General features: G+C 34.3%; 3 protein-coding genes across 13 annotated transcripts; 2 read left to right on the top strand and 1 right to left on the bottom strand.

Annotated features, from left to right (window-relative positions):
• The first annotated feature begins 471 nt into the window (after nucleotides 1-471).
• On the top strand, nucleotides 472-5,725 carry LOC115982889 (SNF1-related protein kinase regulatory subunit gamma-1-like). Of its 11 annotated transcripts, none has more exons than XM_031105632.1 (6): nucleotides 472-818; nucleotides 2,777-2,947; nucleotides 3,079-3,572; nucleotides 3,934-4,200; nucleotides 4,287-4,459; nucleotides 5,247-5,697. In XM_031105632.1, the coding sequence occupies exons 2-6, from the start codon at nucleotides 2,779-2,781 to the stop codon at nucleotides 5,521-5,523; spliced, it is 1,380 nt and encodes a 459-aa protein (XP_030961492.1). In that variant the 5' UTR covers nucleotides 472-818; nucleotides 2,777-2,778; the 3' UTR covers nucleotides 5,524-5,697. The 11 variants fall into 11 exon arrangements, with proteins under 11 accessions (XP_030961492.1, XP_030961491.1, XP_030961486.1 ...); XM_031105631.1 differs by having other exon boundaries at nucleotides 2,762-2,947; XM_031105626.1 differs by having other exon boundaries at nucleotides 472-822.
• On the bottom strand, nucleotides 5,489-7,832 carry LOC115982888 (pentatricopeptide repeat-containing protein At2g02750). The gene has a single exon (XM_031105624.1). It carries the CDS (start codon nucleotides 7,541-7,543, stop codon nucleotides 5,684-5,686), a length of 1,860 nt encoding a protein of 619 aa, XP_030961484.1. The 5' UTR covers nucleotides 7,544-7,832; the 3' UTR covers nucleotides 5,489-5,683.
• An 8,816-nt stretch (nucleotides 7,833-16,648) lies between these two features.
• On the top strand, nucleotides 16,649-23,318 carry LOC115982887 (ubiquitin-conjugating enzyme E2 2). Its single transcript, XM_031105623.1, has 6 exons — nucleotides 16,649-16,974; nucleotides 17,397-17,530; nucleotides 17,674-17,699; nucleotides 21,324-21,413; nucleotides 22,118-22,206; nucleotides 22,974-23,318. Exons 2-6 carry the CDS (start codon nucleotides 17,406-17,408, stop codon nucleotides 23,100-23,102), a joined length of 459 nt encoding a protein of 152 aa, XP_030961483.1. The 5' UTR covers nucleotides 16,649-16,974; nucleotides 17,397-17,405; the 3' UTR covers nucleotides 23,103-23,318.
• The last annotated feature ends 230 nt before the right edge of the window (nucleotides 23,319-23,548 follow it).

Raw genomic sequence — 23,548 nt, 5'->3', positions numbered from 1 at the left:
TCATCTTTTCTAAATTCAACATCCAAAAAAGAGAAAACTTTACTTACAAAAACAAAAATGCAGTTCTAATTGTTTCGGTTCAACAGGTTTGTTAATATACATTGCTCTTTTCTATTTTGTTTTTCTAAAGAAATCAACAGTGTTCTAATTATTTGGACTTTAGGTCTTCTTCATTTCTTTATTTTCTTATGATTATCTTTTTGTTTTTTAATATGTGTTTGTGGGTTAAAGCTAGGGCTGTCCAGCAGTTTAGTAACCCGCCCAAACCGACCAGGTCCAACCGACCCAAAGCCTAGCAGGTGAATCCAAAATCCATGGTTGGTCGGATTCGGGTCTTCCTCTAACAAAAACCAAATTACTGGTTCGAGTAACAGATTAAGGTATTAAAAAAACCCGTATCACCCCGACCCAACCCAACCGATAGTTTCAAATTTTTTTAAAAATATATTATATTTTTAGGTCTTTGAAGGGATAAGACGCGTATAGCCTCTGCTCCCTACTCTATAGTCTGAGTTCTGAACAATTGAAACTTCAGACGTTTCAGTCTTCCACTCTACTCTCATCAGAGTCTCAAATCACAAGACTCTCAACTCTCAAGCCTCAACACTCCACTACCACAGGCACGGCCTTTAGTTTCACGTTTCGCTATCTCTCCCTCTCTCTCTCAAATCCCTAACCCTAGCCACTTCTTACCGCCGCCGTTGTTAAGTCACCTCATCAATGACCTGCCGTTCTTCAGTTCAAGTAGTCCCTCTCTCGCCCAAACCCCTCTCCCTTAATGATCTGCCATCTGAAGCTTTGATCTTACGTATCTGATGGTGGGTTAGTATTTTTTAAAAAAAAAAATTTCTTACTGACCTTGTGATGGATGTGGTGATGGTGGGAGATGGAGTGGTGGTGGTGCCGGTTTAGTTTTCTCTCTTTTCGTCTCATAAATCTGGGGTTTGTGGACTTATTTGTGCTATTTGATTTCTATAGGTTTGCATTGTGGTTTGTGTTTTGGGTTTTGATTTCTCTGTGTTCTTTGGGTTGATATATGATGGGTCTGGGTTTTGATTTCTGTGTGTTCTTTGGGTTGATTCCTCATGGGTATGGGTTAGTTTTGGTTTCTCTATTCTATGGTTGATTTCTCATAGGTCTGGGTTGGTTTTGATTTCTCTGTTCTTTGGTTGATTTCGGTCTGGGTTTTTATTTTTCTGTTCTTTGAGTCTGGGTTTGAATTTCTGTTCTTGCTATACTTCAGACCCGAATTGCCCGACGGTTCCGACCCGAGCCACCGGGTCCAACCTAAAATTCGGTCGGTCTCGGGTCTTTTTTGTTCACCCGATTGAATCGGATCAAGTACGGATTAGCTCAAAACTCGATCCGATCCGACCCGTAGACAGGCCTAAGTAAAGCTTACTCATTGCTTTTCTTTGATTATAATAGTACGGTGCTTTTCTTTGATTATTATTACAGTAGAACACACTGAATTTAGTATACAAACTCTGCAGTTTGGATAAGTATTGAATTGTGTAAAAGAAACCAAAAAAAAAAAAAAAAAACTTTTACTAAAAGGTTAGTAATTCTAAATTATAATTGATGCAAATTACTAAACCTTTACCCAAAAAAATGAAAGATTCTTTGAGGACGCGCGTGAAACTAGTGTTAATGAAATTTATAAAAACAAAACAAAACCTTTTAGTGGAACACAGGGAAGGACTTTTTAGGAGAAACCTGAAACCTCGTAAACTATTATAGAAACTGCCACACTTGGAGGCTAAACCATTTTCACTACTTACACGTGTTGGGCCACAGCCCTGCCATGTGTCCACAACATGCAAATGGAACCAACACACTTAATTAACAAGATTTTGAGGAAATGAACAGAGAGCCTTTCCCTTAGCAGAACCCAAATCTAATCTCTGAACACAGATTTTGCAAGGTATGTCACACCCAATCCTTTTATAACACTTTCATCATTGTAGACCTCTCTTTGATTTCAAATGATTCGTTTTCTGTTTTAAGCTACAAGTTTATTTCCTCGAAAGAGTGTCATATTTGGGATGTAGATATGGATATTTGAATTTAATTAAATATCTTGCTAGATCATGAACATAGTATAGGTTAACATACATCTTAGGAACACAAATGTAATGATGTTTTTATATGATGCATGGTGCTACATCTAGCAATTGGTTATAATTTGGCAGTGCACTCCAGTTACTATTTAGGGAAAAAAAATGTCATGTCCATGAAGATTTAAAATTAATAGAGAGCACCCTATTCAATGGATGAGTCATTAACCGAGATTGGATTATGATTCCTTTTGGATAAAGGAATTTAAAGATAATGATTTGGATTTACAATCTTTAGTTTAAATGACTTGAATAGAGTATAAAAGGATATGATTTTTTTCCCTAGCAATGAAATTCGTGAAGGGATTTGTTGAATTGAAAAAGACTAGATGCAATGTGTCATTTCAAATCCATTATATCACAAGTTTTATTTATTTATTTATTTTTTTAGCAAACTCCCCAAAGCGCAAATCATCATGTATTGTTAAATTTATATCGAACAATTTATGCAAATAGTTGTTCTATATATTCCTTGATTTTAAATCCTTGAATCTAAATGCAACCTCAATGATTTTCAAATAGGGCGATCAAATTTATTTAATATTTTCTGTTAAACTAATACTATGACTTTTTCTTTTGATAAGTAATCCTATGATTATGTTACTAAAAGGAAGACATTGGGAATATTGGCAAACTCCCATTAGTGCCTTTTGGTGTAGGTATGGCACATGAAGAAATGATCAAAGATAATTCCAAACTTTCAAGCTATGATGCTTATTTTGAGAAGATCCAGTCAAGGAAGAAATTACCACAATTGATGCAAGAGACTTTGACAGCTGCATTTGCAAATATTCCAGTTTCATCATTCCCAGAAGTTCCTGGTGGCAAAGGTGAATGCTTTTACAGTATGGTTTATATACCTAGCCAATTTTCCCTTGGAAAGGGGTTCATGCAGTTAGAATGAAGAGAAATGAAGCATATCTGAGTCACTAATGATAGTTTTGAACATTTCTTATTGCAGTGATAGAAATATTAGCAGACACTTCCGTTGCTGATGCTTTAAAGATTTTATCTGAATGCAACATTCTGTCTGCTCCTGTGAGAAACCCAGATACAGAAAATTCTGCAGATTGGAGAGACAGGTACCTAGGAATCATAGATTACTCAGCTATCGTTCTGTGGGTGCTGGAGAGTGCAGAACTTGCCGCTGTTGCTCTATCAGCTAGTACAGCAACAGCTGCTGGAGTTGGTGCAGGAGCAGTTGGCGCTCTTGGAGCACTAGCATTGGGTGCGACCGGGCCTGTTGCTGTTGCAGGGCTAGCAGCTGCTGCAGTTGGTGCTGCTGTGGCTGGTGGTGTGGCTGTAGATAAAGGGATGGGAAAAGATGGTGCCACAGCTGCTGATAAATTGGGCAAGGATTTTTACAAAGTTATACTGGAAGATGAACCCTTCAAATCAACCACAGTAAGCCCAACTTTGCCAAGAGTATTATTTGTAGAGGCCATGTTGCCTCTGGTACGTTATTTATTCAGTTTATTTGGACAATTAATCTTGATTCTCCATTTCTCAACTAAATGATGAGCATGCTTTGTGTATTTTACTGTAAAGTGCTCTGATTGAGAAGCAAGTGAAATATCGAATGTGGATTAATGACACCCCTTGTCGAACCATGAGCTGTGCCATTCCACCTTAAAACCAATTGGTGATGAGGTAGACACACTCAAATCTTTTATGACATTCGACATCACACCACGCAGACCTGTTTTTAGAGTGGTTGTAGGAAGTCAAATTGTGATCCCCCAACACCCCTCATCCGTTTCCTAGCCATAAGAAAATTAGAAATGATATTTCATATAAATTTTTTTTTTTGTTTCAGGTGAGGTCGATACTCAAGTCCTACCGTTGGGCTCCTTTCCTCCCAGTTTCAATAGAGTGTTCTATGTTGAGTGTCTTACTGCTACTTTCAAAATATAGGCTAAGGAATGTACCTGTAATTGAAGAAGGCAAGCCTGACATTAAGAACTACATTACTCAATCTGCCGTTGTTCAGGGTCTTGATAGATGTAATGGAAGGGACTGGTTTGACCTCATTGCTATGCAGCCTATTTCTGAATTAGGGCTTCCTTTCATGTCCCCTGCTGAGGTAAGGTGTGTGTTGTTACATGAGTATTCTGCAAGCTGATTACTGAAATTCAGATATTCAAAATGTACTTCTGTCTTCTTGGCCAGGTAATTAGCATCCAGGGCGATGAGTTGATTCTGGAGGCTTTCAAGCGAATGAGAGATAACCAAATTGGTGGTCTTCCAGTTGTAGACGCACCAAAGAAGAAGATTGTTGGGAACGTTAGCATAAAGGACATCAGATACTTGCTACTGAAACCTGAGCTTTTCTCCAATTTTAGGTAGGGAGAAGTCAAAATTTAGATTCTGCTTGTGCACCAGTTCTAATCTGCACATTGAAATTCAGAAAAAAAAAAAAATTATTCATTCAATTTGAGAACATAATCAAACCACTTGCAACTAATTTTAGTTTGATTTAAAAAATATATATAATTACATTTTTTTAGCAAATTTTATACAAATAACCAAATTGTAAATAACTTTATATAACAGTTTGGCCCAATTTTTAGCAGGTAGCCCTGTTTTTTAATTATTCTAACAAGAAGTTAGTTTTTTCACTTTTGACTACATAGGTTAGTTTCTTTTTTTATTTATATCAATTTTTCAACCTTAAATTTCAAGTTAAAAAAAAAAAAAAAAAATTAACTTTAAATCTCTTTGTTTTTTTACCACATATGTTTGAAGGTTTTTAAGAGATGAAATATGGTAAGATGGCTAAGATGTGAATAAACTCAATATGAAAATGGTAATTCTCCAACTTCTATTCAATAGTACAAAATTTATTTTCAAGGAGCTAGAAAGAAATTACTGGGTAAGTTTTTCTAACTTTAGAAAGCATGCACAGGTTGGAATATAAATTCAATATAAATTAATTACACTTACAACTTATAAGTGGGACATACCATTTCAATGAAGTCTGCAAAGTACTACAAGACACTTAGAAAGTGGGAACTGTTATGAAGGAACAAAAATTCATCTTTATCTTCATGTGGCTCTTGCAATGTCTATTTAAAAAGGTTTGATGTTACTCTTGATGCTGTGACTAAGTTTTATATGCCTTTCATCCAGGAAGCTGACTGTGATGGATTTCATGCAAACCATTGCCTCCCAAGAGACTGGAAAAGTCATCCCACCAATTACATGCAAACTTGATTCAACTCTTGCCAGTGTGATCCAGAGTCTTGCTTTGAAGTCAGTTCACAGGATTTATGTGGTAGCTGGGGAGGACGATGAAGTTATTGGCGTCATTACGCTTAGAGATGTGATTTCTTGCTTCATTTATGAGCCGCCTAACCATTTTGATAACCACCTTGGGTTTGCAGTGAAGGAAATATTGAATCAGTGATGCTTCAGGTCTCGAAATCCTTCAAATGTATGTAAGAACAGATATGTAATGAAATCCGGTTTTGGGCGGTAGAACAATTTAAGTGCAGATATGTAACAAAATCCGGTTTTTGGCCGGAGAACAATTTACTGTCTGTTCAATCAGTACTGAACATGTACTTTCACATTTCTCCTATTAAGCTAGAGCCAGGGAGCTTTCTTAATCCTTTGTTGTTCATTATCCTCCTAATCCTTTCGACATCCCCCCATCTTCCAAATTCAGCATATAAATTGGACAGGATCACCAAAGGAGTTGGATTTTCCGGCTCTAATTCTGCAAGCTTCATAGCCATTTCTTCCCCCACTTCAGAATCTAAATGATACTTACAAGCACCAAGCAAAGAAGCAAAAACAGAAGCAGAAGGATGTGATAATTCTTGTATTAGTTCTCGAGCTTCACCCAACTGCCCAGATCGACCCAAAAGGTCAACCATACAACCAATGTGCTCTGGTTTTGGTTTCAAGCCATAATCTTTACTCATCATCCTAAAAACTTGCCATCCTTTGTCGACCTGACCAGTGTGACTGCATACAGATAACACGCTAATAAAAGTTGCTGCATTTGGTTGTACCTTTTCTTCTCGCATCCGGTCAAATATTTCAAATGCAGATTCGTTCTCTCCTTTTCTTCCAAAACCAGATATCATTGCATTCCAGAATGCAGGATCATCAGGCTTTCTATCAAACTGATCAAAAATTCTTCGTGCCAAATCATGATATCCACATTTCATATACATGTCAATGAGTGCAGTGGCTATGAACTCATCACTACTAATATCAGTTCTAATTGTATGCCCATGAATCTCTTTTCCACACTGCAGAGCAGACAAATCCGAACAGGCTGGTAAAAGGCTTGTGATAGACTTTAAACTTGGGACTATGCCAGCAGATAGCATTCTCTTGAAGTACTTAATAGCTTCAACTCCTTTCCCTAGTTGTGAAAACCCACTAATCATTGAATTCCATGTTGCTGAATCAGGTACCAATCCTTCACATTCTAACTGTTCAAATAGCTCAACAGCATTCTCACTCTGAGCATTCAACATCATACCACAAATCATCGAATTCCATGTTATTAAGTTCCTGATTCCATCAAGCTCTTTGAATGCATCAAATGCTAAATGCCAACAGCCACACTTGGAATACATGTCTACCAACGCAGTTGCCAGTGTTGCATTGAATTCTTTTGCAGTTTTCATGATGAATCCATGAACTTGCCTACCAAATCGAAGATACAGAAGAGTAGCACATGCAGAAAGAATCAAAACAAAAGTAACCGAATTTGGTACTTCAACTGAACATTCCCTCATGTCCTTAAACACATCCAAAACCAATTGCGGAACACCATTCTGCAAAAGCCCCGAAATAAAAGCATTATAGCTTACTACACTCTTATTACGTGTTCCTTCAAACACCTTTGTAGCTGAAACCAACTCTTCGTAATTCGAATACATAGTCACAATTGACGTTGCAACATAAACCTCTGTCTCAACCCCCAACTTTATCGCCCAGCAATGCATTTCCATGCCATGTTGAACACTTTCACATGCCAACAACAAACAAGATATAGTCTCCGAATTTGGCCTGAACGTTCCAAACCCCACTTGTTTGAACACCGAGAATGCTTCTCTAGAATACCCATTTTGCAAAAACCCCGAAATTACAGCATTGAATGAAGTCGGGTTTCTCTCAGGCATTTCATCGAACACTTTGAGTGCATCATGTAAGAGATGCAGCTTCATGTACATGTCAGTGAGAGAAGTGGCTGCGTAAACATGTGAAGAAAAACCGGTTTTGATGAGATGGGTATGGAGGATTTGGCCCTGTGGAAGTGATTTGAGCTTGGCACAGGCTTTGAGGAGTGGTGGGAAGGTGAATTTGTTAGGAGGGAGTGAGGCTGAGTGGCATTGAGAATATAAAGAAATGGCTTCTTTGAAGAACCCATCAGAAACTAGCTTTGCTATTTCGCGCTTCATAGTCATTAATCATTCATGGGTTGCTTCTAAATTGGCGGCATTTATCACTCTCTGGTTTAAACTAGTACTGCTCTCTCAAAAAAAAAAACTAGTACTAGCTTGGGTTGGGCTATAAGCTAAACTTAAGATGAAAATTTTTGGGTCTAAAGGCTTGGCCCAATTAAAGATGGTTCTAAATAGTTTTTCTTAATTATAACCCTTGAAAACCATTGAAATTGTATTTTCCTTTTTCAAAAGTAAAAAAATTATGTAAAGATTATTCCACTATCTGTCTATAAGGCATCTCGAAAAACCCATTAATCATAATATGATAGAATTTGAGACATTTGAGTTTATGCACGTTATCCAAAGTTATTGTTGAAATTGTACGTTTTGACAAGAATATAATAAGAACTTATAGGTGCGGATTGGATTTGGCTGAAAGTTGTGTCTGCGTCTGCGTTCTTTTTTTTTTTTTTTTTTTTTTTTTTTCACGCGTTTTGCAGAAAGGCAGGGGACAAGTAACACTTTAGCATTACTGTTCATACACTGTAGCAGTACTGTTTATAAGACCTACAACCACTTTATTAATTAAAAAAAAATATTAAAAATTGGTCCCCCGGTATTATTTACACATTTAAAATTTATTTTGCTACAGTATTTTCAGTTTTCAGTTTTCAATTTTCAGTTTCAGCAACAATAAGTTCAATCCAAACGGACCCATAAATTGGATAAGTGGAGAACTATGTGAAAGTGATAGTGTATCAATCACAGTTTAATTTTTAAAAATTGTGAAGAAAATTGTCTCCCTAACAATTCTTGAAGTATAGTAGAAGATAGATCGAAGAGAAACCAATAGCCAATAAATTAAAATGGGGAATAAAATTTTTAAAATTGGGTGATATCTTTTTATGATGGTTTGTAAGTTTATAAAAGATAGAATAGTATTAAAAGAAATTTGTTATCTAGCAATCATTCACATCCTTTCAACTTGAATTTTTGATAAAGTAGAGGTAAAAGAATGACTTCGCTCCAACCAATAAAGAAAATCCTTGGTTCAATTCATGTTTAGGAGGAACATAGAGTGCAGAATGATACTGTTCCACCCATTCCTCTCTTTTAAAATGACACCAAAATGGTGGAATGAAGGGGCCCCTCCACTCCACTTTGCCATTTTTTTTGGTCCTTGCAAACACATTCAACAAGAGAGAGATCCCAAACTCTCATTGGCAATTTGCAATTTGCAATGTCATATCTACTTTACTTATCAGAAAAAGATATCATGTACTCTTTTTCTTGTCATCTTCTAATGATGGGGATATATCATATATGTTTATATATAAGGTTAACTCAAATGCCCTACGTGCTGTCATCATGACTTATAAATTTGCTGCTCCAAAATTATTTAAGCTCCTCATATCATGGGGTAATTGAATACAGCAAAAAGTTTTTTTCCTTGGGAATTTGGAGTTTAACCCTTAAAAACTCAATAGTTTTAATTATATTTTTATAAGAAAATAGGTGAAATGATTTTTTTTTTTTTGGTTAAAAAGAAAAAAAAAAAAGAAAAAAAAACTCTAATTTTTATCACACAAAGCTATATCAAGGCTAAAATAAATAAACAAAAACTTTTTACTCGTGTAGTAGAAGGAAGAGATCCTTAAGTGCAAAAAGTTAACAGTAGATTCTAAATGTTCCCATACGATTCCTATCCTTTTTCGATGTGATGACTGATGTTTATGCTGAGAATCTTTTCTCTGTGCACAAAGCTATCCACTATTTTCTTATCCTTACATTTCCTTTATGCTCGAATGCATTATGATTGCTACCAATTAGATTGACCAAAAAGCATATAACACCTGTGAGGAATTACTAGAAAAAATATTTGTTGATGATCTTTTTGTATATATAATCTTGTAACACTATAAAAAGAACAAACAATTACAAGCTCACAGGCTGAAACAACAAAAAAAAAAAAAAAAAAAAAAAAAAACTCATTGTCTGATTGCAATAGCAGGTCTACCAACTAGGACAAACAAACCAGACTCACATACTAGCTAATCAGCAAAGATGTCTTATGCCCCATTCCTCAACCTCTCACCAAAACTAATTTGAAGAAAACTGCTTTGAAACTAAGACCTTTGAAATGTCTTATGCCCCATTTTTCAACCTCTAACCAACATAATTTTGGATTACCAACAAGACAGGACCCCATGATTTCCTTTTAAAATCTCCTTGTAAAGGAGCACTCAAAGTACAAGTGATTTCTACTCTCAACAACACCATATTAATGTAGTTGAATCCCCCCATGAAGTCCTACCGCAGCAATCTGTTTTGAGAGATCTGCCAGTCTTTGAAAATTAACCAACCTATAAAAGCATGGTTAGGTATAGCTAATCAAAAAGTTCATAATTGTGAAAATGTGAATAGTATAGCAAATTAATTTTTTTTGTATATCATGTATTGTATGTTAATTGTATCCTGTATCATACAATACACAAACACTATATAAAATTTATAAAAGAAAATTGTAAACATGCATAAATAGAATGTATACACATTTGTTGTTAAAAATATATTTATAACATCTATGTATATACAATATAAACTAACACCACGTATATATAGACTAAATATGGAAAAGCAGTTGTGCATTATGTTATATTAACTGAATTAATATAATTATAATCCATTAGGGTCACAACAAAAATTCACAACCTCAAATTTGTCTATCACTTTGAACACGAGTCATTAAAGAAAATTAATTACGCATTGTGGTGAGTCCATGTGTGAGGTGATGGGTAAATTGGGAAGTGTTATGAATTTTTGTCATGCCCCTAACTTTATTGATATAATTAATTGAAACAAACATTTCGATTCTTATTTGAGAGAGAGAGAGAGAGAGAAAGGCCCTAATTTCATATATTGTCTATTGTATCTTGTATCATACAGTACATAAAAAGTAAAAACTATATCAAATATATCAAAAAAATTATAAATGTACATATATAGGATGTATATATTTTTTTTTATTAAAATTATATTTATAATATTTACGTGTTAGGACATATGTGATTCACTTGTTAGGAACATATGTCACTATTTTATGTTATTGGCTAATCTTTTGACAAAACGCATTTTACTTGTATTTGGGTAGATCTAGAATGTGTTTAATACTTTAAGAAATCTTGTTTCAAGATCAAGTGTTAAAACCATGCAAGTCTGTCTAAGATTCAAGCTGAGAAAGTGCCTATCATTAAAGCTTGATAGTTAGCATCTATTGAGCTTTAAGAGCTGTTCTAGCCTCGTGGCTCGACGATAGCTATTTGTCGAGGTTTATGAAAAACAGAGTTTCAGATCTGTTTTGACTCTAATCTGTGATTGTATGTTTGAGCTTTCTTTTCTCACAACCCTAGACATATAAAATGATTATTTTAAGGGTCGTCAAAGAGGACACAAGTTGTACAAGTGTTGAGCAAAGTTTGTTCAAGCAAATTGTGACCAGAGACAGAATTTGCCCTAGTTCATCTTTCTTGTGAAGAAGTTGCTGTGTTTGTACACCGTAGGGTTTTGTGACCGAGCATCTTCTCAATCTTCATCATCTGGATGAACTGAAGAACTTTGCAGGTAACAACCTTCTCTAGTTGGTGATTGAAGTCGCATACTAGGATCCGTACAATTGGTTAGTCACGTACTGGGAGTCGTGTATCAAAAGGAGAGATTGTCACTATAGAATAAGTCCAATTGGGTATTGGGGTAAGAGTTCAACTGTAGGTTGGTATAAGATATTGGGATTCCTTTACTTGTAACCGCTTATTTTGATAATAGTGGATTCTCAAGAGTGGTGACCTTAAAATCAGTCGGTGGAGTTTTTGCTGTGTTGGTTTCCCCATTCGTAAATAAATCACCGTGTCAATTTAATTTCCGTTGCACTTAGTTTAATTGATGATTTGTTTGTGCTACCATGCGCTTTGCATGTTAATTTGATTAATTAATAAACTTGACTAATTAATCAATTGATTAATCACAAAGGGGTCAATATATTTTTGGCCTATCACTAAGTATACACAATAAACTAACACCAAGCATATATGTATTAAATATGAGAAAACATTCTAACTTGTTAGAGAAAAAAATATGGGAAAACATTTGTGCATATTTGGTTATATTAACTAAACTAATATAATTATAATCTTCCTAGGGTTACAACAAAAGTTCATGCACAACCTATTTACCTATCACTTACACATGAAGCCTTTAAAAAAAAAAATTAAAAATTTTGGTGGGTCCATGTGTGAGTTGATAGGTAAATTGTGAAGTTTGTGAATTTTTGTTATGCCTCCAGTTTTATTAATATAATTAATTAAAATGAACAGTTTGATTGCTATTTGAGGAGAGAGGGGGGGGGGGGGTTTCTAAGGCAAGGCAGAGCTCTCTAGTAAGCTTTCAAAATTTTTATCCAAATTGTATCTTTTTTTAAGTTTGGTCCTCTTCCTCTTAATTAGGCCAAGGCTTGTAGGCTTCAGTGTAGTGAACTTTGGATTTTGTATATTTAAGAATTTATCAATTATTTAAATTTAATGTTTGAGGGTTTTTGTTTATTTGTTCTTTTGTTTGTATTGAAAAGAAAATAAAAATAGTACTATCAAGATTTTTTTATTTACTTATTACTATTATTTTTGCATGTGAAAAAAAAAGGGTCATGCTGGATTGACTTGACTTTGAAAGAACCAAGTAAGTGTCATAGGTCTTGCAACTCATTAAGGATGACTCGTTTCTTACCCAATTTCAAACCTGATTGACTTGACCCATTTGTCGAGTCTAAATAGGTTTAAGGATGAGTAATTTTATGGTTGTTGGCCATAGTGACAAAAATGCATGGTTGGATGGGATTTTTGGAGGTCTTTGTGGTCATGTTTGCATGAGATTAGTCAAGGGATTGATGGGTGTTTATTTAAAGGTTAAAGGATGGTTCTACTATTATTTTTTATTTATGAAGGAAATTGTGGTTTTTCCTTCAAATTTTGTGCCTTTCAATATCTTTCATGATTAAAGGTGAGCCCTTTAGTAAGTTTTCAGAATTTTCATCCAAAATGAACCTTTTTAAGTTCGGACCTCCTCCTTTAATGAGGAGAGGCCTCTTGGTACTGAAGTGTTTTAAAAAAAAAAATTTGGACTCCTTTTTATGATAATTAATCACATATTTATCCCCTAAAGTAATAAAATATAAAGTCTAAAAATAAAATAGCAAATATATAGTTGAACCATAGTGAATTTGAGTGCTGAAATGGGCACTCTGTATGCCAATTGACACTTTGTCTCCTTAAGCCTGTTTTAACTTATCTTACCCTTTTTGTGTGTGTGTGATTTTTTGGGGGTATTTTTAGGGGGCTAATTACATGATTATTATCATAATCAAGCCCTTTTCTCATAAAGTTTACCCAAGGAGTGATTAAGTTTTCTAATTATCATACAATTAATTCAACAACTTGAAACGCCTAATCATTTACTAGGTTTTATTTCACGCATGAGTGTCTGTCTACCATTTTCTTTGGACTAGAACCAATGAGAAGTTTACATTTGATAGTTATAATTACTCATTTTAAAGATCAGTTAATCAACTATTCAATAAATGTATGCATTCAATTTTATATTGAAGGACACTTCTCACCATTGAAAGTTAATCTTGCATGTTCTTCCAATGGTAGTTTCAATACCTAGGCAAATAATGACATCATACACATAAGAAAACAGATAGTTTTGTTTCAAAAGAAAAATCAAACCCTCCATAATAAGCTTTTAGATACACCATTTTGTAAATAGATACACAATAATTCTCATCTGTTCATTCTTTATTAAATATAAATAAATAGCCTTACATGTGATCATGCTAATCCTAATTGATTAATTCTTGTTCAAATAATGTGATAGAAATCACAAAATAAATATAAATTTTGCCTCTAATCAAATTTGGCAGGATAAGAAGAGATGCCTATCTCAATTCTCAACCCCACATTTCATACTATATACTAATGATGTATTACAACTAGATGCATTGAACATGTTTATTTGACATGAGCAATATCCTCTTCAAGAAACCAACAAAATGCATTCATTGGCACACGTCATTGGCACACATGTTAACAAATATTGCCTTAAAATTATCAAGGGTATCACGTGAGTTTGCTTCAAATTGTTATGAATAATTGACCAATTGTTGACAACAACTTTTCAACAGAAGTCTATGATATTTGGATGAGATGCGATGAGACTACATATTTTGATTTCGGTACCTTGGCTTTATTCTTGTTCGGAAAACTTTTTCATATACGAATTCGAGTTTATGACAATTCCCAAATATTCCAAATGAAAAAGTATAGATACAAAAAAATTTCATAACAGTTGATGTGGCTTATAAGATAAGAACCAATAAAAACTCGTAAACTCAACGGCCAAGTAACATTACTCATTCCAAATTCATCCAATTTACTACGAAAAAGTTTAGAACCAAAAAAATTTTCACACCTTCTTGCCACAAGTGGCAGTGTGATTGATGAATAAAAAATGTGGTTTCGTGTGTAAGTGATGGTTAATCACTCATAGTTTGCCACATCAAAGTTGTGGCAAAAAAGTTATGAAATAATTTATGATCCTAGAACTACTCATTTACAACGGAGCAATGCTACACAACAAATTTCACAACATTTTTTACATAGTTGAGTTGACAAACTTTTTATTAATTTTTATATAAACTTATTATTAGGACAACGTTTAGTTACAAAATTGGTTATAGTATAAGACTACAACCTTACTCAATAAAATAAATATTACTACATATTTTGAAAATCTAATTGTTGAATTGCATGTTCTTTACGCTTATAATCCACATGTCAAATTTTGTGTCAATTAGATATTATTTACTATATGATGTATAAGCTTATATTTTATGCATAATTTTAAACTACAAAAACTTATAATTTAAACAATTTATTGATGACACAGCTATTAATCTTTAATTTTCTAGAAAATTTGCAAGCATTGAGGACATAAGAAGAAGATGTAATTCAATTGTGAATTTGTCAAAATTTACATCTAATAAAAATATATTAAGTAAATTTGTAACCTTACGTTACAATCAATTTTGTAAGTAAAATTTGTCCTTATTATTAACATCACTTTTTATTTATCAATCACAATCTGCCGCATTACTTTAACAGCTATAAAAATTTTTGTCTTTTTTTTTTTGGTCGGTCTTTTTATTTATTTATTTTTTAGATTTTCTCTTTTTCTCTTTGCTATCACAGCCAAGTGACATTCTTCTCAAGAAATAGAAAAGAAAAAAGTGGCATGGTCCCATGCCGCGTGCCGAATCAAATAGGTCAGAATTTCACACATTATTTTTCCAAAAGTTTCCAATTCATTTCCCACGCACCTTCGAAATCAAGGAATTCTTTTGATATTTCTAGGAAACTCTCAAACCTCGTGGAAAATCCTTCCCCATAGCAAGAAAAGGTGAACAAATAAATAATAACTAGAAGAACATAATTGCGTACTTCATACGGGGGAAAAAGTTAGGTAAATTATATTCTAGATTATATACATTAGGAGTGATTTTAAATTTGATCCTATAGTTTAAAAAGTTTTAAATAAAACAAGTTTAATATTGTTACAAATAAATCGTATAGTTTTGATATATTCAAATTGAATATTGAACTTTTAAAATTGTATCAGTTAAATCTCTTATCAAACTTGAAAATCATTGATTTATATTGCTATGATTTTAAAAGTTTATAGTTTGATAACTTTGATTTGAAATTATTGAAATTATAAGGTTTAATTTGTAACGGATAAAGTTTTTTCTAAAATTGTTTAGAGAAAAGTCACAATATAATGGAGTTCTGAAAAATTCAAACATATTAGAGATTGATGGACATGTAGAAATTTATTGAACAAACTATAATCCTTTGTATATTTCATTAGCCCAGATGAGAAGGGGATCGGGAAAGTTTGAACCAAATTCTAATAGTGATGAATATAAGCATACCACTCATCACATGTTACTTTAAAATACTATCCATTTATATTTGTAGTCAAATGAACTATTTTTGTTTTGCAAGAAAAGATTAAAAAATCATAAGACCTATTTAATAAACATGTAACTTGTTTAAATGATTTAATGAATCATGTGATTTGATACATGTAAATAGACTTATGATTTGTCATGTGGTTGAAAGTAAGAAAGTCAATACTGTATCAATACTAGCCAAACCACTAATATATACCAATACCAGTATCGATATTTCTCTAAAATGCATAGGATAAATATACTCGGTTGTATTACCTGAATATTAGTGTTTTAGTTAGAATTAATGTTTTGGCCAATACAATAAAAAATAATAAAAAATATTATTTAAGTTAATTCATTAGATTAATGTATTTATGCCAATATTTGGGCTTCGAAAATACATGATTTCTTGAAAAACATGTTTATATAAATATAAAAAATATATGTATATATACTTTTTATAAATAACGGTAATCTCAAAACAGTAAACTGATATCAACCATAACCAAAATATTTAATTCCCTTTTCCCCTAATCAAATCGAAACAGTCTTGAGTATGAAATTGACAACCTTGATTGGAAGAGATTTCTCCAACTTGGATTAGAGAAAACTTTGTCTATTTGTAAATAGAAATTTCATGGAATGTAAACAAAAAATATGATCTAATTAATATGGTTTTTTTTTTTTTGGTGTGGAAATTAGGGAAAATTATTGTGTACTCCATCCTTTCACATGAATGATGAGTCTTACTAATTAAATTCATGGTGGGACCTATCATTCATGTGAGAGGAGGAAATACGCATTTATGATACTTCGGGAGTACCTAATAATTTTCCAGAAATTAAATGGTTTAATTTTAAACCACCCCTAAAATATATGGTTAAAAAAAGTAATTAATATCAATGTAAATCCTCAACAGCTTGGTAGTTATTAAAAAGAAGTTTAGGTTCAAATATTTCATTTCTTGTTGTAACTATCAAACTTAAAAATTCAAAAAAAAAAAAGAAAAATTGTCACACATACAATATATTACAGTGCTGGATGAGCCTGTATTGCCAATAGCACAACTTGATGAGAAAAAGGTTCTCAAATAGAAACAAAAAGTAGCAGTAGAATTGAGAGGGAGACCTTTGACCCCATCTTACCATATTTTATATATATATACACATACATATTATATGTATATGTATATGTATATGTAAAATAATCTTTAACCTAAAAAAAACATTTTTCTAATAAAAAAAAGCTGATCAGACGGTGATTTAGGAAGATCTTTCTCCAATACCACAAACCCATTTTGGCTTTTGAATTTTTATTTTTATCTGTTTGTTTCTCGAGAAAAGTTTTGGGAAAATATCCCAAAGCTCAAGTTACTCGCCGCGTTTACTCACGGGTGAGCGAAATCTCTTTATTACTGTTGTGTATCTACTTGTTTTGATTTGGTTTTGATTACGAATTGCCCAAATTTCGATTTTGTCGATCTGGGGTTTTCTCTCCCTTTGTGTGTTGGATGTGAATTTTAACTAATTATGCGATTTTGTGATTTGGGTTTTGTTTGTTTTGCCGGTTGGATATGATCGTTATGTTAAAGCTTAGATTTTGGGGGTTTCAAGAAATTGGGTTTTTCAATTTTGGGTTTTGTTACGTGGTGCTGAAATTTTGTGGAAGGATTGATTTGGAACAGTTTGTTTGAGAAATGATTCTGTCATGAACTGTAAATTGCTGCAATTTTGTTTAATGGTTGCTTTTTGCGATTTATGTTTTGGGTTTATGACAATTTACTGAGTGTGGTGTTTGTTTGGATTGAATTTACAGGCGGTGAGGATGTCGACTCCTGCGAGGAAAAGATTGATGAGGGACTTTAAGAGGTTACAACAAGATCCTCCTGCAGGCATCAGTGGTGCTCCTCAAGACAACAACATTATGCTTTGGAATGCTGTTATATTTGGGTATGTTGCAAAATGAAAACAATATTATTCCTTTATTTCCATTTATTTTACTTTTGGTTTTTGTGTTGGGTTTTTTCTGAATGTTTTGGTTAAGTATAGATCTGATACAGTTGTACTTATGCTATCCATTGGTTGAATTGCAGGCCTGATGACACCCCATGGGACGGAGGTAAAGTTACTTATCGTGCCTACTTTGATTTCATGTTTTGATAGGCTTTTCTTCCTTTGTCCTGTAATTCTTAAGTTACATGGAGGGTTTCCAGTGATACTATTGTTTATTCTTCAAAGCATGGTTTGAAAGCTTTGTCTAGTTGTTTGGTTGGGTGACCTTCTTTGTTTGGATTTAATTTGATTTCCTAGTGTTTAGGCTGATTTTGATAGCCCACTGGGTTTTTGTTTTATTTAGGGATGGAAAATAGGCGGGTTTGGACAGGTCATAAATGGGTTGGGTACTCATTCACCCATTTCTTACTCTTTAAACTAAATATTTGATAACCATATCCAACCCAACCCATTTATTCTAGGCAAGACCTATCCCACCCATTAAGAGAGAGGAAGGGAGGGAGGGAGGGAGGGAGAGAGATTTACAATTCAATGCACAAAGTGAACCAATAAAAGGATGTTGTGCCATCCTTAAGAAGACTAGCCTTGGAGTGTAAGCCGATAAAGGTGTAGGTGAATCACTGTAAATGAAGCTAAGTGATTGTGCTCAAGAGCACACAAGGCGCCTATAATGTTAACTGTTAAGTAATGATTTCTATGCCTGTCAAATGCAATGCAATCCTAAAAGTATATAATCATCACCCTTTGTTGGAGAGGTTTTGAATATGTTAGAGCTTGTAGAGCTCCTCTGATGCAAGATTGGGGGTTTGCCTATGACCTATCGGTCCCATCTTGGTATGCCTTTAGTGGCATACTTCAAGGTAAAGTTGGTATGGAATCCTATTTTAGAGAAGATGGAACACAGAGTATCAGGCTGGAAGAAACTGTATTTGTCAAAAGGGGGGAGGTTAGCATTATTGAAAGGTGTACACATTTGAGTCTACCTGCATATTATCTACCTTTGTTCACTATCCTTGTTAGTGTGTTGAATAGGATTGAGAAGTTCCATAGAAATTTTCTCTGGAAGGGTATGGAAATTTCTCTGGGGAGGTATGGGGGACGAGTTCAAGCATCATTTGGTGGGTTGGGATATGGTGTTAACCCCTATTGCTAATGGTGGCTTGGGCTTTAGGAAGTTAGTGACTTTTAACCAGGCTCTTTTGGGTAAATGGTTTATGCTGTTTTTGGTTGGAGGAAATGTGGCTATGCAGATATGTAGTAGCTGTGAAATATGGAGAGGAGTGGGGAGGTTGGTGCACTAGGACTGTTTGAGGTACTCATGAGTGTGGCTTATGGAAAAGCATAAGCATGGAATGGGAAACCTTTCCACAATATCTGCTTTGATGTAAGGGAAGGTACTCATGTTTGGTTTTGGCATGACAAGTGGTGTGGTGATGGTGACAGGTGACCAACAAGGCAACAACTGAGGATGCTTTTTCCTGATTTGTACGTTTGTTCATTAGTTAGAGATGCCTTTGTTGGCTCCTTGTCCCAAGGCAAAGTGGAGGGGAACGGAGGAGGTGGAAAATTAGATTTGAGTGTGAGTATAATGATTGGGAGATTGAGATGGATGGATACTTCTTTCTTTAATTGCCTTTATTCTAATATTTCCTCACTGAGAGGGTAGAGATTGATTGATTTAGTGGCTGAAAGGAAATGGAGATATGATGTGAGTTCCTTTTGCGACGCCTTAAGGGGGCCTTGTGCGAAGAGTTTCACTTGGAAATGCATCTGGTGTGTAAAGGCCCCAAGGAGGTTTTCTTTCTTTGATGGGACGGTAGAATGGGGAAAGATTCTTACTTGTGATAATCTCATTAAGAGAGGACACACTTTAGTAGGGTGTTGTTGTATGTGCCGTTGTAGTGGGGAGACTGTGGGGCATCTTTTGCTACACTGTAATTTTGCATTCATGTTGTGGAGTTTTGTCTTTTGCACCTTTGGACTTTCGTGGGTGTTACCCGAAATGGTCACTGATCGTTTGTTTGGATGGTGGAATTGGTTAGGCAAGCAGTCTTCACATGTTTGGAATCTGGTTCTGTTATGTTTGATGTGGACACTGTGGTGGGAGTGTAACTGTTGTACATTTGAGGATTTGGAAATTTCAGGGACACATTTGATAGAATTGTTTTCTAGGATGTTGTTTGATTGGACATGGGTCTGGGGTTTCACCAGTTGTAACTTCATTCTTGAGTTAGAATCGTTGTCATCTTGTACAGCTGTACATAACATCTTGTAATGTTTTAGACTCCTTAATGTACATTTCCATGTGCATGAAGTAGTATCACTCAATATAATCATCCTCATTAGGTATAGGAATATTATCATTGTCATCACAAGATTTGGAACCCTTGTCATCTTGCTCATATGCTTTCTCTAAATTCATAGTCTACCTTTGATGAGGACTATGTTGTAAAATAGAATTTGAATTTGTTGCCCTCCCTAGTGACCTCATTGTTGCTTGAGTCTCCTTTGGTGAGGATGAGCAGTATGTGGCATGTGGTGCCAAATGGATTTTTACCTTCTAGAATTTGTAAATGGGAGGAAGGGTGAGCTTAGGTGTATCATACAAAAATTGACTTTTGTATAACAAATCCATGGTGTATATCAATAGCATCAAGATCTGAATCATCTGATTGCTTCATTTTGTATATATATTTATATTTAAATAAAAAACTCAAAAAAGCATGCTTTAGGTGCACTTCTGCAAATGCACCTTGCTTTAGAGGCGAAAATTGTTGAGCTTTTGGTGCTTCGTGCCTAAGCGCCCTTTAAAGCTTACCAAAATTGGCTAGGAGAAGGCAATCACACCTTTAGAACTTAAAATAAACTATTGGAATTTTATTAAAATCAATCTCACTATAAATGTAATGGACTATGGTAAAGCCTTTATATAGACTATTATTAAGTCCTTTGCTCCTAGGATTACTAATAACCAAGAAAAAGTACTCAAAAACCTCTAAACTAAATAAGAAAAGGGCTCAGAACACTAAATAAGACTCATGGGCGTTGTACAGCCACAGACTGCCCATTCCAAAAATCTGTAAATTACCAATTTGCTCCTATTCTAGTAAAACTCAATCAAAACTGATCTAGCAGCAAATAAACAAAAACAAGCAAAGGTCCCAAGAGATCTCTCCATCATCCTAAACATCCCAAATTAATGCTTGAGCACTAGAACCTGCTTCCCTCACCTCTTGTAAGTCTTTAGAGGGGGCTGCCAGTTATGTTCCCCATCATATGGTGTTACGCTTATCAATCAAAGTGCACATTCTTGTTTGTGGTAGGCTTTGGGAGGTAATGAATGCTCACTTTACAGTATATTTCTGATTATATCTCAAGTCTCAACAAACCTTCTGTTTTGATGGTGGAAAGGTTTGATAATCCTGATAGATGAATGTGATATGGTCTATCTCTTGCTGTGAACCATGCAATATGGAGTTGTGTGTATGTATTTTTTCTTTAATATTGTCACAGAAATTTGATGTACTTTTCCCATACTCCAAGCGTGAGGGAAAAAAAAGAAAAGAAAAAAGAACTAAGGAACTGATATTTATGATATGCTTATTATTTTAGGTGTTAGAATTTTTTTTATTTGTGTGGCTGTAGTTGCCAACAAACCATGTTGTTATATTACCAGTACTGCTTTTATTTAATACTCTATATTCATGAATTATACCTTTGAGTGCTTCAGGTACGTTTAAATTGACGCTTCAGTTTACAGAGGATTATCCAAACAAGCCACCAACTGTGCGCTTTGTCTCTAGAATGTTCCATCCAAATAGTAAGTTAACTAATTATGTTTAACACCTACAGTTTATTGTTCCTGATATTCTTGCTTTACATTTTACACTTTGGATTTATAAAAAAGGACAGAATTTTCCTCCGAATTGGTTTGGAGGAAAATTCCTCCAGGCCACTATGTGGCAATATAATTGTAAGGGCCCCGCTTGTACTTTCTCTTCTTTTTTGTGTGTTATAGATACATACAGCTGGGTTATCTGGGTTTATGTTCACCAATTCCTGTTGCTATCTCCAGTGCTGATGTGCTTTCATTTTGAATATATTTATGCTTCAGCTTTCTGTAATTCTGTCTTTTTCTATAAGACTCACCCTGCAATGCTAATAGTTATTGAGAATTTGAGATTTGAGGCTGATTGGGAAACCTGGTGGTTGTTATGAAGCTTCTTTTCTTATCTTTCTTTTTATTACTTATATATATATATATATATATATTTTTTTTTTATGAATCTTTTTATTACTTATTGATTGTATACACCAAGCTCTATTAATTATTTATTGGATAGATCAAGTTCCTAAATTAATGTCCCATTAACTTGTCCAGCTTTGCCATTCAACTCTTGACTTTTCTTTGTTTTTGCTTTACTTGGTCATTATTATATTCTCTTTTGTTAATATCTTCAAAATATTTAGTGAGAGGTTTTGCTTGTTTGTATTAATCCTAGCCATTTATTGCCCTTTTTACAGTTTATGCGGATGGAAGCATATGTTTGGACATTCTACAAAATCAATGGAGCCCTATATATGATGTTGCAGCTATACTTACCTCCATCCAGGTTAAAACATCTTTAATTGTTTGTAGTCACTACTTTAAGAATGTCCAGTTATAGTGGGTCATATGTTGTGTTCGTACTACGTTATGATGCCAGGCGTGAATTATAGCCTAACATATTCAAGTACCTAAAATGTCATAATCATCTTCCAGTTGATCTACTGATGCTTAATTCAAGCCTCTCCCTCCCCTGTCCCATTCTTCCCCTAAATTATCACATTTCTCTCCTCCCACTGTCAATTTGGTCCATATTTATGCATATAAATGTTCCCCTTACTATTTCAGTTGTGTTTGTGGAGCCAGTATTGATCTGTGTGTGCTAAATACTATTCACCCATGAATCACATGGTTATTCCTCCATCCTCCATTAGCATACTTTGATTCTTGAGACTGGGGATGGAAAGTTGGCAACTTCATCTTTTAGACATCTATACCACTTCACAAATTTCTTTGTTTGTGCCATCTATAAACTTGAAAGCAAAATGGACCTGTGAACTGTGAAGTTTCACTTAGCATTTCTGATTTCACTAGTTCCTGATTCCTTATCTGGCATGTGCTGCTCGGACTGGAGTTGGTGATCCATTGTATTATTATGTGGTTATTTTACATAAATACTTGCTTGCATGCTTCTTTGTATATGTATATTGATAGAGTATGCAATGATGTATATTGATTTGTTATAGAAAAGAATTGGCAAGTGTGCTTTCTGGGTTTATGATGATGTTACTCTTGAGTTCTTGTTTTAAAGCTATTGCCATTTTCTGATTGCAGTCATTGCTCTGTGACCCAAACCCAAATTCTCCTGCAAATTCAGAAGCTGCACGGATGTTTAGTGAGAACAAACGTGAATATAATAGGAGAGTACGTGAGATTGTTGAGCAGAGTTGGACTGCTGATTAGTCATCATGATTAGGTGTTTTGGAACTTCAAAATAGCCCAATGGTCTGTTTAAATAACGATGGGACTCAACCATGGTGTTGTGAACTCCTTGACTTTGATTATGTTATATGTTTGCTTGGCTTTTGTGTTTGCTTTTTTATTCCTGAATGTTACTTGTACCTGATACGCTGCATTCTTCTTAATATTTCGCGTATAAAATTTCTGTTTACTGTCTCATTCTTAAATTGAGGGAAACACAACTATTACCAATGATAGATGAGTTGGAAAACTACAATAAATAAAGAATGGTTGGCAGTAACGATACTTTAAAAAACAGTTGACAAATGGTTCCTGCAATATTACTGAATCATAGCAGTGCTCTGATTAGAAAGGTAGGTAATATGTAAATACATGCATGTTCATAATGATAAATGAAAACTCTGGTCAGCCATTGGAAAGAATAGTAG

The sequence above is a fragment of the Quercus lobata genome, chromosome 3 (genome assembly GCF_001633185.2).
Source record: "Quercus lobata isolate SW786 chromosome 3, ValleyOak3.0 Primary Assembly, whole genome shotgun sequence".
Taxonomy (NCBI): domain Eukaryota; kingdom Viridiplantae; phylum Streptophyta; class Magnoliopsida; order Fagales; family Fagaceae; genus Quercus; species Quercus lobata.
This window is presented reverse-complemented; position numbering and strand designations above follow the sequence as displayed.

Bases quoted from the DNA above. Each gene is read 5' to 3' on its own strand.
- LOC115982889 (XM_031105625.1), top strand. The intron at 2,948-3,078 runs GTGAATGCTTTT...TTCTTATTGCAG, and splicing joins AGAAGTTCCTGGTGGCAAAG to TGATAGAAATATTAGCAGAC. The intron at 3,573-3,933 runs GTACGTTATTTA...TTTTTGTTTCAG, and splicing joins TAGAGGCCATGTTGCCTCTG to GTGAGGTCGATACTCAAGTC.
- LOC115982888 (XM_031105624.1), bottom strand. From the start codon at position 7,543: ATGACTATGAAGCGCGAAATAGCAAAGCTAGTTTCTGATGGGTTCTTC.
- LOC115982887 (XM_031105623.1), top strand. From the start codon at position 17,406: ATGTCGACTCCTGCGAGGAAAAGATTGATGAGGGACTTTAAGAGGTTA. The intron at 17,531-17,673 runs GTATGTTGCAAA...GTTGAATTGCAG, and splicing joins TGGAATGCTGTTATATTTGG to GCCTGATGACACCCCATGGG. The intron at 22,207-22,973 runs GTTAAAACATCT...TTCTGATTGCAG, and splicing joins CTATACTTACCTCCATCCAG to TCATTGCTCTGTGACCCAAA.